The sequence below is a fragment of the Dunckerocampus dactyliophorus genome, chromosome 17, assembly GCF_027744805.1.
Source record: "Dunckerocampus dactyliophorus isolate RoL2022-P2 chromosome 17, RoL_Ddac_1.1, whole genome shotgun sequence".
NCBI classification, from domain to species: Eukaryota; Metazoa; Chordata; class Actinopteri; order Syngnathiformes; family Syngnathidae; genus Dunckerocampus; species Dunckerocampus dactyliophorus.
Window position 1 is genome coordinate 23752094 of NC_072835.1, and position 12598 is coordinate 23764691.

At 45.2% G+C, this 12598-nt stretch overlaps 1 protein-coding gene across 1 annotated transcript in view; it reads right to left on the reverse strand.

Annotated features, from left to right (window-relative positions):
- Positions 1 to 12598, reverse strand: part of cdk5rap2 (CDK5 regulatory subunit associated protein 2) — a 32126-nt gene that overhangs the window by 2470 nt on the left and 17058 nt on the right. Inside the window, 15 exon segments of the mRNA XM_054758159.1 lie at positions 71 to 205; positions 269 to 498; positions 576 to 869; positions 5334 to 5446; positions 5641 to 5809; positions 5874 to 5990; positions 6068 to 6193; positions 6261 to 6518; positions 6803 to 6936; positions 9397 to 9448; positions 9568 to 9788; positions 9879 to 10225; positions 10295 to 10419; positions 10953 to 11045; positions 11164 to 12571. Coding sequence (XP_054614134.1) covers positions 71 to 205; positions 269 to 498; positions 576 to 869; positions 5334 to 5446; positions 5641 to 5809; positions 5874 to 5990; positions 6068 to 6193; positions 6261 to 6518; positions 6803 to 6936; positions 9397 to 9448; positions 9568 to 9788; positions 9879 to 10225; positions 10295 to 10419; positions 10953 to 11045; positions 11164 to 12571 — 3822 coding nt within the window.

A 12598-nucleotide genomic window follows, 5' to 3' on the forward strand; every position in this document is an offset into this window, starting at 1 on the left:
TGGATCGGAAGATCAGACCCTCAATGAGATGAGGTGCGTGCGTTCGTTCGTTCGTTCGTTCGTGTGCTACCTGCTGGCTGTTGGCAGCGCCGGCCGGCAGAGAGACCCTCCACACCAGTTTGAGCAGCCGGGCGGCGTCCTCCAGCACCTGCTGCATGGCGCTCACGCTGCCAGATAGCTTGCTCACACTCGCACGGTCTAGCATCTGAGACGTAGACGCGTAACGTTAGCGTGCCTGACGAGAAGGCTGAACATGATGTCGGTGTACCTCGTTGCTCCCACACTGTAGCTGAGCGTCCATGCTGCGTGACAGCTTGCGGCCCTCTGAGATGTGCTTCCGCAGCGCTCTGTAGTCCTCCACCAGTGCCAAGATGTGGCGCCCGTCGGGGTTGGCCCACACACGGTGGCCTGGCACCAGGCGGGACGGGGCACCTGTGGCACTCTCGCCTGAGCTGCTGCCACCTCCATCCACGTGGGAGGGCGCGTGATGACTGGCGTCTGCCGAGAGGATTCCGTGGGAGTGAGTCATGCCACCCGGGTGGTCTGGAATGTGAATGCAAGCAAGGGGGTCTCACCGTGGAGGACGCTGCCGACCTCCTCACGAGCCGGTGACCTGCTGCCTTCATCTGCACGCAGGTAGCAGCACTCAGTCACATGACGAGCAGCACCGTGAGGTCGGGTGTTCTCACCTGCGGAGGCCATCATGTAGTTGATGTTGATGGTGTCAGAGTGAAGCTGTTCCTCCAGCTTGTGACGGAGCAGCGTGTTGGTCTCAATGCTCCGCTCCAGCTGAAGCCTCAGGTGACGGATCTCTGACAGCAGCTCCCCCAGGTCCACTGAGCCCGAAGGAGGGGCCTCACGGGTCACATCTGGGGGCGGGGTTTGGTTTGGTTTAGTTTAGTTTATTTGAACACGAATCATCTCATGAATCCTCCTTTCACAGTTCCACATGTCCAAAAGGAGTAGGAAGAAGCAGAGCTTATTTAATCCTACCCCCCATCTATTCTACATCTAGTACAACACTTGTTATTCACTTCCTGCGTTCCATGTCATGTCTTCTATGATAATCACAATAATAATACATAATAAATCACAGTAAGACAAACCCCCCCCCAAAAAAGTGTGTGTATGTATATATATATATATATATATATATATATATATATATATATATATATGAATAAAAAAACAGAACTTTTTTTTCTTTAAAAAACCCCAGAAAAAAACAAAAAAAATAACAAACCTGACAGAACATCATTGTGATGATCAAGACTCTTCTGCTTGTATTTAGCAAACATCAACTGCTTGTATTGTTTATGAATGTGCTCATCTCTGTACTTTGTTGGACTTCCTTACTCAATCCGTTCCATCTTTTAATTCCACACACGGAAATGCTGTGGCTTTTCAGCGTAGTTCTCGCATATAAATGTTTTAAGTTGAATTTTCCTCTAAGATCATATTTCTCCTCTCTGATTGAGAAATACTGTATGAAGTTCTTGGCTGACAAGTTATTATTAACTTTATACATTATTCTAGCGGTTTGAAAGAATACTAAATCTGCTAATTTTAAAATCTGCGATTTAAAAAATAAAGGTGTGTATGTTGTCTATACTTGGTATTATGAATGATCATCACTAATATGTGATATTAAAAATAAAGGTGTGTATGTTGTCTATACTTGGTATTATGAATGATCATCACTAATATGTGATATTAAAAATAAAGGTGTGTATGTTGTCTATACTTGGTATTATGAATGATCATCACTAATATGTGATATTAAAAATAAAGGTGTGTATGTTGTCTATACTTGGTATTATGAATGATCATCACTAATATGTGATATTAAAAATAAAGGTGTGTATGTTGTCTATACTTGGTATTATGAATGATCATCACTAATATGTGATATTAAAAATAAAGGTTTGTATGTTGTCTATACTTGGTATTATGAATGATACTAATATGTGATATTAAAAATAAAGGTGTGTATGTTGTCTATACTTGGTATTATGAATGATCATCACTAATATGTGATATTAAAAATAAAGGTGTGTATGTTGTCTATACTTGGTATTATGAATGATCATCACTAATATGTGATATTAAAAATAAAGGTGTGTATGTTGTCTATACTTGGTATTATGAATGATCATCACTAATATGTGATATTAAAAATAAAGGTGTGTATGTTGTCTATACTTGGTATTATGAATGATCATCACTAATATGTGATATTAAAAATAAAGGTGTGTATGTTGTCTATACTTGGTATTATGAATGATCATCACTAATATGTGATATTAAAAATAAAGGTGTGTATGTTGTCTATACTTGGTATTATGAATGATCATCACTAATATGTGATATTAAAAATAAAGGTGTGTATGTTGTCTATACTTGGTATTATGAATGATCATCACTAATATGTGATATTAAAAATAAAGGTTTGTATGTTGTCTATACTTGGTATTATGAATGATACTAATATGTGATATTAAAAATAAAGGTGTGTATGTTGTCTATACTTGGTATTATGAATGAATACATTATGAGTACAGTGAGTGAGTGAAGATTACTTTTGTAATTATTTCTCCATATCTCCACACAATACATGAAATATGCTAATACTAAGGAACAGTACAGAGTGTGGAGTGATTTTTGGTCAAGAACATATTTTGCTTTATTCAATATAGAGATATTTCTCGCCACCTTTTGTTGAATATTTTTAATATGAGATTTCCAACTCATTTTTTTGTCTATTATGACCCCCAGGAATTTATATTCTTCCACTTTTTCAATATCCACTCCATTAATTTGTATTTGATCGTACATCTCCCTTCTGCTATAGGGGAGGGATAACATCACGTGTGTCTCGTTACCTACTAAGGAATTAAGTACATACTAGTAAGGGTACACTAGTACACAACTAGTTACTTAGTAGTACACTTGCAACTACAGACAGCAAGCTATGAAGCCATGTATGCATTATAAAAGACACGCAGTACCTGATGTACGCCATGCATACTGCAGTACCTGATGTACGCCATGCATACTGCAGTACCTGATGTACGCCATGTATACCGCAGTACCTGATGTACACCATCCATACTGCAATACCTGATGTACACCATCCATACTGCAATACCTGATGTACGCCATGCATACTGCAGTACCTGATGTACGCCATGCATACTGCAGTACCTGATGTACACCATCCATACTGCAGTACCTGATGCATGCCATGCATACTGCAGTACCTGATGCACGCCATGCATACCGCAGTACCTGATGTACGCCATCCATACCACAGTACCTGATGTACACCATCCATACTGCAGTACCTGATGTACGCCATGCATACTGCAGTGCCCGATGTACGCCATCAATACTGCAGGATGGATACTACTACTGTACGTCCATACAAGGATGACAAGGTCAGCAACTTCCTGCTCTGTTCCCCTTTCACCGTGAGGCGTTCAGGTGCACTGGTAATTCTAATTGTTTTTCATTTTTATTCATGTACCCCCGATGACGATTGGTGTAGCTCTGTGGGTAGACCTACATAGTATGTACACTACTGACCAAAGTACGTCCATAGTAGTATGCATGCGTGTGTTGTCTATACTGCATAGCATGTACTATCTTCACCAGGGGTGTCCAAAGTGCTGCTCAGGGACCATTTATGTCTGCAACTGCTTTATTGGCTCTTGGCACATTCTAAAAAATAAGATTAAACAATAAAATTAAAAAAAAAATTTAAAAACAGCAAAAATGGGGGGAAAAAGCAAAAATTAAAAAAAAAGTTGTAATAAAGGTTGTAATATATGAAAACAAACAAAGAATGAATTCGAAATGTTAGGAAAATTAGGTTGGGTAAATGTTCAGGTAATAAAGTCAAAATATTATGAGAATAAGTCATATTAGTATGAGAAGAAAATGTACAAGTAGAACGCTAGTATTAAAAAAAAAAAAAAACAGCCAAAAAGTAATGTACAGAGAAACAGTCTATAATAATAATAATAATAATAATAATAATAATAATAATAATAATACGCTTTCTCACTGATAAAATGAATAAATAGATTTTCTATGTGTAAACATAAAAGCATAACACTTGATGTAAAAGTCATCATAGTCAACTACTACTACTACTCAAGTACTAGGTTACTAGGTCCTTACTAGATGGCATGTACACACTAGTAAACTACTCAAGTACTAGGTTACTAGGTCCTTACTAGATGGCATGTACACACTAGTAAACTACTCAAGTACTAGGTTACTAGGTCCTTACTAGATGGAATGTACACACTAGTAAACTACTCAAGTACTAGGTTACTAGGTCCTTACTAGATGGCATGTACACACTAGTAAACTACTCAAGTACTAGGTTACTAGGTCCTTACTAGATGGCATGTACACACTAGTAAACTACTCAAGTACTAGGTTACTAGGTCCATACTAGATGGAATGTACACACTAGTAAACTACTCAAGTACTAGGTTACCAGGTCCTTACTAGATGGCATGTACACACTAGTAAACTACTCAAGTACTAGGTTACCAGGTCCTTACTAGATGGCATGTACACACTAGTAAACTACTCAAGTACTAGGTTACCAGGTCCTTACTAGATGGCATGTACACACTAGTAAACTACTCAAGTACTAGGTTACCAGGTCCTTACTAGATGGCATGTACACACTAGTAAACTACTCAAGTACTAGGTTACCAGGTCCTTACTAGATGGCATGTACACACTAGTAAACTACTCAAGTACTAGGTGGTCCATACTAGATGGAATGTACACACTAGTAAACTACTCAAGTACTAGGTTACTAGGTCCTTACTAGATGGAACGTACACACTAGTAAACTACTCAAGTACTAGGTTACTAGGTCCATACTAGATGGCATGTACACACTAGTAAACTACTCAAGTACTAGGTTACTAGGTCCTTACTAGATGGAATGTACACACTAGTAAACTACTCAAGTACTAGGTTACTAGGTCCTTACTAGATGGAATGTACACACTAGTAAACTACTCAAGTACTAGGTTACTAGGTCCTTACTAGATGGAATGTACACACTAGTAAACTACTCAAGTACTAGGTTACTAGGTCCATACTAGATGGCATGTACACACTAGTAAACTACTCAAGTACTAGGTTACTAGGTCCTTACTAGATGGAATGTACACACTAGTAAAACTACTCAAGTACTAGGTTAGCTAGCTATGGTAATTGTGCACACCTTGCAATAAGGCGTGGCTCTCCTTAGGCCACGCCTCCCATGCCACAAGTGTGCTACCGTTTCACTGTAACAAACGTACGTGCAGCGTTGCTGTTGACCTTCTCGTGGACCTGCAGCTCCACGCGCAGTGACTGCAGGAGGTGCTGCGAGTCGCTGAGCTGCTGCCTGTGGAGCTTCACCTGGCCCTGCAGGCTGGACGACAAGACACGCTACTATGAACAATGAACGAGGGAAAGGAGGAGTGAAACGCTAGACTGCTGTCTTGGGTTCATGTTTCAGGCTGGCTTTAGTGTGTTATTAGCAACGGGTCACACACACACACACACACACACACACCATCGTCACGGTGTGTGCACGTGCACGTCATGGCGCCATGGAGATCATACCTGCTCAGCTGCTCCTGGAGGTGAGCGTTCTCTCGGCCGCTGAGCTCCAGTCGTTCCTGCAGCCGCTGGTTCTCCTGCCTGAGAATCTCGCACTCCTTCCTGCTCTGCTCCAGTTTGGCCGTGCGCCTCGCCAAATTCTCCTGCAGCCTCTCGCTCTCCTTCTGCTTGTCTGAAGAGGTGGTGTATGGTGTGCACGTTCATACAAGAGGCCAAGCGTGTGTCGTGAGCGGTACCTTTACATTCCAGGTGGAGCTGCTCCTTCAGCGCTTGGTTCTGACCCCAAAGGAAGCGCACCTCGTTGATGAGCTGGCTCTGCTCCTCGTTCCCGTGGATGAAGATGTTTGTGGCTGCTGTTGGCACGCACACAGTCACCAATGAGCAAATGGCTTCCACCAGCATCCGAGAGAGAGAGAGAGCGAGCGGTCACCTGGGTCTTTCTCCACCTCAGCGAGCTTCTTCTCAAGCTGCTCCCTCAGGCGGTCGTTGGTGGAGATGCTGTCCTCCAGGCGCTGTCTCAACGCTCTGATCTCCTGCAGATGTTCTGCCAGCAGGTCTGATTGGACAAGGAGTTAGAGGCTGACCAGTTTCCTAAATAAAAAGCATACCTGTTAATGTCCTACTTGAATTGATGGCGCTCCCTTGTGCCGAAGGTACCACCTCCTGATCCAGCTCCCGGTCCCGATGATGGGCCATGACAGAGTGGTGCAGGTCCAGTTCACTGCGCAGGGTGGTGTTGAGCTGCTCGCTGCTCCTCAGCTGCTCCTGCAAGCGTCCGTTCTCCCTCTGCAGCCCCAGCAGTCTGCTTCCTGTTTCCTGCTCACCCACCACGCCCTCCTCGGCTCCTCCTACGCCAGAAGCATCTCTGGCACGCCACTGATCTGCACGTGAACACAACAGTCACCGAGGAAGGGTCCGACCGTCCGTGCACAGCAAGCTACGAGTCTCTCTCCCCTGACGGAAGCAGATAGGTGCCACTGAATAATGCAAGTCTAAGTGGGGGGTGGAAACGCGACACCCGACACGGCACCACAATGGTCCTGAGTGGAAAACAAGTGGCATGCCACCACACCACCCTCACATACAACTGTCCTTTCTTTTCCATTTTCACACACAAAGCTTCACATTCTCAGGAAGATGGACTCCTCACTAGCACGTCACGTACCTCGTGTGGGTGCCAGCCTGTCCGAGGGGTTCGGGTCAGGGTGGGAGCTGTGGTGGCTGCTGGGACTGTGACCTCTGACCTGACTCTGCAGGCTCTGAATGAGGCGGTTCTTCTCCTGAAGCTCCGTGGCCAACCTGGGGGGAGGAAGGTCAGCCATGTTAACACTAAAGTCCAGGCTGGTCGGCCTTCTCTCTCCAACTTGTAAGCCAGTTGGAAAATAACAGAATTTTAGTAGCATAAAATGCAATTATTAAAAAAAAAGAAGACATTTTTAAATTGAAGTCGTACTCTTATGAAAAACAAAAAACGAAATAAAGTTGTCATCTTTGGAAAAAGTTACAATGCTACAAGAATAAACTCTAAATATTCTGGAAATAATAAAGTCATCAGTAGCAGAAGAAAGTTGAAATAGTTGGAACATTTAAAACAACAACTAAGAAATGGAAAAAAACAGCTGCAATTTGATGAGAATGAACGCAATCAATAAACTCATTGATTATGATAGCAAAGAGTTGATATGTTCTTTTTAAAAAGTGCTATTATACGTGCACATTGGAAACATACAACTCCACAAGAAAACTAAAGAAACGACAGCAAGAATGGAAACAAGAAGAAAGCCACAACATTAAGACCAAAACGTTGTAATCTAACCATTTTATGAGAAGAACTTCACAAAGTTGAAATACTAACGCAAACACTTGTTTTTTTTAAGTTGTAAAATTATGAAAAAAACCAACAAAGTTGAAAAAACAACCAGTCCAGGGTGTACCCCGCCTGTCGCCCAAGTCAGCTGGGATAGGCTCCAGCATGCCCCCACCGCCCTCATGAGGAGAAGCAGCATAGAAAATGGATGGATGGATGTTGTGGAAAAAGAATGAAGTCCAAATATGATGGGAATAAAGTCATCATTACAAGAAGGAAGTGGAAAAAACAGTGGTCACCTGACAAGAATAAAGTCAGAATATCATGAGAAACAAACTAAACAACAAAAGAGTGGTCATTCTTGGAAAATTAGCTTGTGGAAAGAGTTCTAATGTCCCGAGAATGAAGTCCAAATATGAAAGGAATAAAGTCATAATGCTACAAAAAGGAAAGAACAAAGTTGAAATATTTGTAAAACTAAATAAAAGAAAAAGCCAGCAAACATGGAGCTAGAGAGCTAAGTTGATAGTTTTCACATGAAATACTGGACATAGAAATACTGTACATAGAACTTCTGAGCAAATCTACATGTGTGGCAAAGATGCAGCCTTTCATTTTCCACCTTGCAGCCCTGTGGCACTGGAAACACCTTGGACACCCCCCTGCTCTACACCAGCGCTCACATCTCATCAAGCTCAAGAAACATTTCATCATCGGACCGAGGAGCTAAACCCCGCCCACCAGCAGAAACACAATCCTTTACAAATGAAAAGTAGCCCAGCAGAGACAAGTGTGAAATACAGAGTACACACTTGGTAGTACGCACTACATGGTAGGACTGCACCATTCTGCAATGTCCATCATGAGCTTAGGATTCTTCCACATGTAATCATTGATTCATTGCTAGAATAAATCTATCTGTTCTTGAATAACACTAATTATGTATTGGAAGCCCAAACCATGGCCTGCTGGCTCACTCCACAGTCTCAAAAGACAAGTCCATTAATGAATGCCATTGCTTCTCCCGCAAGCTGATGCATGATAGACGTCAGTGGTGTAGCTGACTCGTGCGCCAGGGGACGGGGAGAGCAATGAGTGAGTGCCGGCCGTCATGCTAAGGACAGACAGACATAAAGTGCAGCCTGAGTCCTCGCTAAAACGTTTGTGATGCAGCTCGTAATGGAAGAAAAGAAAAGGTGGACATGTAAATTGTGCAGCCTACTACATAGTGTGTTTTACTGGAAGACATCATGTCCATACAGCAAATATCACGCCCCACTCACAGGTCCAAACGCTTGCTAGTGCGCTCGGCCACCATGACTTTGTGTTGGAGCAAGAAGACAACGTGACGCCGCAGTCGCTCTCGTTCTCCCTCTAGCTCCTGACGCAGATTATCCATCTCCTGCTGGATTCGAGCGGGGCTGTCGGTTGGCCCGTAGGTGCTACAAATACAAACACGCCACGTCCCCCACATCACAACATCCCCTGGCGGTGATTATTCTGTTGGTGTCCTGATGCGTAACACAGCTGTGACCCACTTGTCAGCAATGCAACATCAATTGTTTTGAAAGTAGGTCAACAGCCAGACGTCATTCAAGCCCAACAACCCAGATGGGGTCAGAAAGGGAGGGAGGTCATGATGCAAACATAAAACACAAGAAAAGAAACTAAAAAACAGTCACATGTGGAATTCTCCAAAGCAGCAATTATTTTAGTTCTTCATGGAACGTTCTCTTTGAAATGGGACATTTGTAATATTCTACATGTTTCATTCCTAACGAACATGTATGATACATTTCTGTCTAACAGGAGTTCATGAATCTCCAATGAGAAAACAACCACAGTGTGTTCAAACCAAGTCATGGTACCTTGCAGCCTTCAACAAATACATGTCCTGCAGTGGACACACAGGTGGCAAATATCTACCAGTCGTGTCAAAGGTTGAGATGTACCTGTGGGAAAGCTCCAGACCGGCCATGTCTTCATTATGCGGACGAGGCTCTCCTAGTAGACGGACAACAAAAGCCATCAAGGACTTCAGCCTGGTCTGCGTAATACGTCACAACGTATCTTTGGATTAGCCTGTGTGTTAGCTGCATGTTCTCAACCACTCTGTAGTTCACCTTTGTCTGTCCGTCCCTCCAGCTGCTCCAGAATACTCAGGCTCTTGTCCAGCTGCCCCTTGACCACCTCCCCCACTTCGCCGGCCTGCAGAATCTCCTGCAAGGCCCTGCTCAACTCCTCCATCCGTTGCCGCTGCAGGGCACCCAGCCTGCGGCTGTCCTTGATCTGCTGTCTCAGTTGCGACAGCTCCCTGGCCTGTGACTGCACCAGTGAGTCCAGGCTGCAGAACGGACAGATTGAGGTCAGGGGCGAGGGAAGATACAACTTCCAGGGGATGGGCGCTTTATTACTGTAAGGAAGAAGGCCCAACCTGGCGGGTGATGTAGATCGGCTGCGGGTGTGCTGTAGCTGCTCCTTCATGCTTTTGTTTCTCCCCGCCTCTTTGTTCATCTCTCCGTCACCCTCTTTCTCTGGTGGCTGCTCTCGACTGGGTCTCCTGTCATGGCTGCAGCCTTGTGTTCTGTCCTGATCCAGTGACTGGTCAGAGGGGCTGGCCACCGGGTCGCAGGAATTCCTCCGCAGAAGACTTTGCATTTGGAGGATGACTTTGGTCTGGCTTTCCAGCTGGACCTTCAGGTCTCGCACCTGCGTTTGAAGCTGAAGCGGGTCCTCCGAGAGGCCGTAGGCCTCATAGGTCTGCGGGCTCTTCAGACTGGCCTGAAAACATGCGACAGAATTAATTTAGCTATTTGAGTTCCCACGTAGCCGCCGTGTGTAGTAGAGTACCTTGGCCGAGCTCAGGGTGGGGGAACTTGGGTATGGAGTGCTGGAGGTGGAGTCCAGATTTTCAGTGATAGAAAAGTGGGCCTGCTCAAGAAGACTGCCACTTGGTTTCACAGCCACCTCTAGGTCTGGACATGTGGAGAGGAAGGGACAGAAGCAATGAAAGAAAAGGCTTGTGGATGTATAATATCTGTCAGCCTGGGAGACACAAGGCTGTCTAATCAGGAGAGACAGAAGCAAAAGTGAAAGTTATCAGGCGCTGATAAAACATTCCCAAACTTGAGTGAAAACATGCAAGGATCCATCCATGCGGAACATTGCATGATATTAAAAAGCGCTGAGGAAAAAGACCACGCTGAAACCAGAAGAAAACACCGTGAGGTTAGGAGGGAGTTGTGTTACAGCACGTGCGTCAATGGAGGGCCGAGACATTGCAGGCTTTCTCTCCAACCAGTTTCTCAAGCAGGTAATTGAAGGAGGTGTTGATCATTAAATCACCTGCTTTAGTGACCGGCTGGAAAGAAAGCAGTCAGTGTCTCGGCCCTCCATGGCACGACTTTGACACCCGTATTGCAGCTTCTGTTCACTCCCCATGCGGACCATTCCAGAGTCCACGTGAAGGTGTGTGAGATTAGTATCCACTCAGCAGAGGGCGTCTAACCTGTGCTACTGCTCCCTTCCCTATCGTTCTCACTCTTGCCTGTGGTTTCGTAACCCAGGTCCACCTGCACACCTTTGTCATCCTTCTCCAGAGCTGGGATTGGAGGCAACGTTCACGTTAAGTTAGCATTTAGCTCATGGCTTTGTCCTTCACATGATGATCATGGCTAATCTACACAAACAAGCTCAAATGAAAGCAGCGGGTGTCTTACCTTTCCGTGCAGTTTTAGGTGACAGTGTCTTAGTGACAACGGATTGGGCCGTGGCAAGTTTCTCCTCTAAGTTTTTACAGGCTTTTTTCTTCTCCCTCAGCGCCTTGTGGAGAGTCTCCAGCTGGGCCTGAACACTAGGCGGTAATCCCTTGGCATCCGGCACGGTTGCATGGGCCTCACTCTGTTCCCTACAGGCCCTCTCCTCCTGAAGGGAGGCCTGGAGCTCACAGATCCTCTGGGTGTGATCGGCAAGGACCTGGCACAGGAGCTGCAGATTGCGATGGAGCTCTGGGTGGAGTTCTGTCGATGCACTGCTGCTTGATTGAGTGGTTTGGGTCAGGTGCTCGAGTGCTCGTCTCTCTTGCAGAGCTTTCTGGAGGTTGTCCAAATGCTGCTGGAGTTCAGCGGCGGTTGAGGAGCTGGTGTTTGTGCAGTGTGCTGCCAGAGAAGCGATGGCAGATTCTGTTGAACTCAGGCATTTTGCAAGAACTATGGTCATTTCCTTACTTATAACATGGCAACTTTCTTGTGCCTCTTCCTGATCCCTCAACTCTTTTTCGTTGAATGATCCTGATGCTATTTGTGTAGAATTACCAGAAGCATTCAGTCCACCCTGGTCACAAAGCACTTCCTGCAAAGACAGTGACTGTGGCTGTCGCTCATGCGTAGAAGTTCCTCCAGACACCGCTCTCGAGCTTTCCTTGTGTGACCCGGCATTCACTGCCTCTATCTTTAAACACAGATCTCTGATTTCTGACTGCTTTTCCTGGCTGTCTGACGACAAGATGAGTCTCTCTGCCAAGTTCAATAGTCGTGTAAGGTGGTTGATGAGATTCTCTTTCTCTTGTAGTGCTTTCTGTAAGTCCATGCATCTGCTGTAGAAGACGGCATCGGATCCCACAGAACCGGATCCTGTGCATGTACAGGCGTGTGGCCCACACTCCTCCTGGCTGTCCAGACTACAGGCAGTCAGGTAAGCAATGGTGGACTTTGCAGCTTGCAAGGCCTCCATGTACTGGCGATTGAGGCGGTCCTTCTCCTGGAGCTGAGCGTGGAGCTCTTCCCAGTCGGCCAGCTGCTCGCTGAGCTTGCTGATCAAGGACTCTTTTTCCTGGCACTCTTGGTGAAGGAGCTCCAGCTGGGTAAAAAGGGCAGAGCTGGCCTGGGTGTTATCCTGCGTGCATGTGGCTGGAAGGCCACTCTCACGAGTGGGGCCGTTGGAGGAGGCGGGGCAAGTGCTTTGCTGAGATGACATGGTGGAGTCTCCAAAAAGTTGCTGGTCAGCTTCTCCATGAAGGTGTTGGAGCGCATCTGTTCTGACACAATCAGAACCTGTCTCCGGGCGTGTGCTGCTGCAAGCTTCCATTCTCTGCCTCACTGGGACGGGCAGGCGAGATTTTGTGCTGGCCTACAAGTGAAACAGAAGTGAAAACAC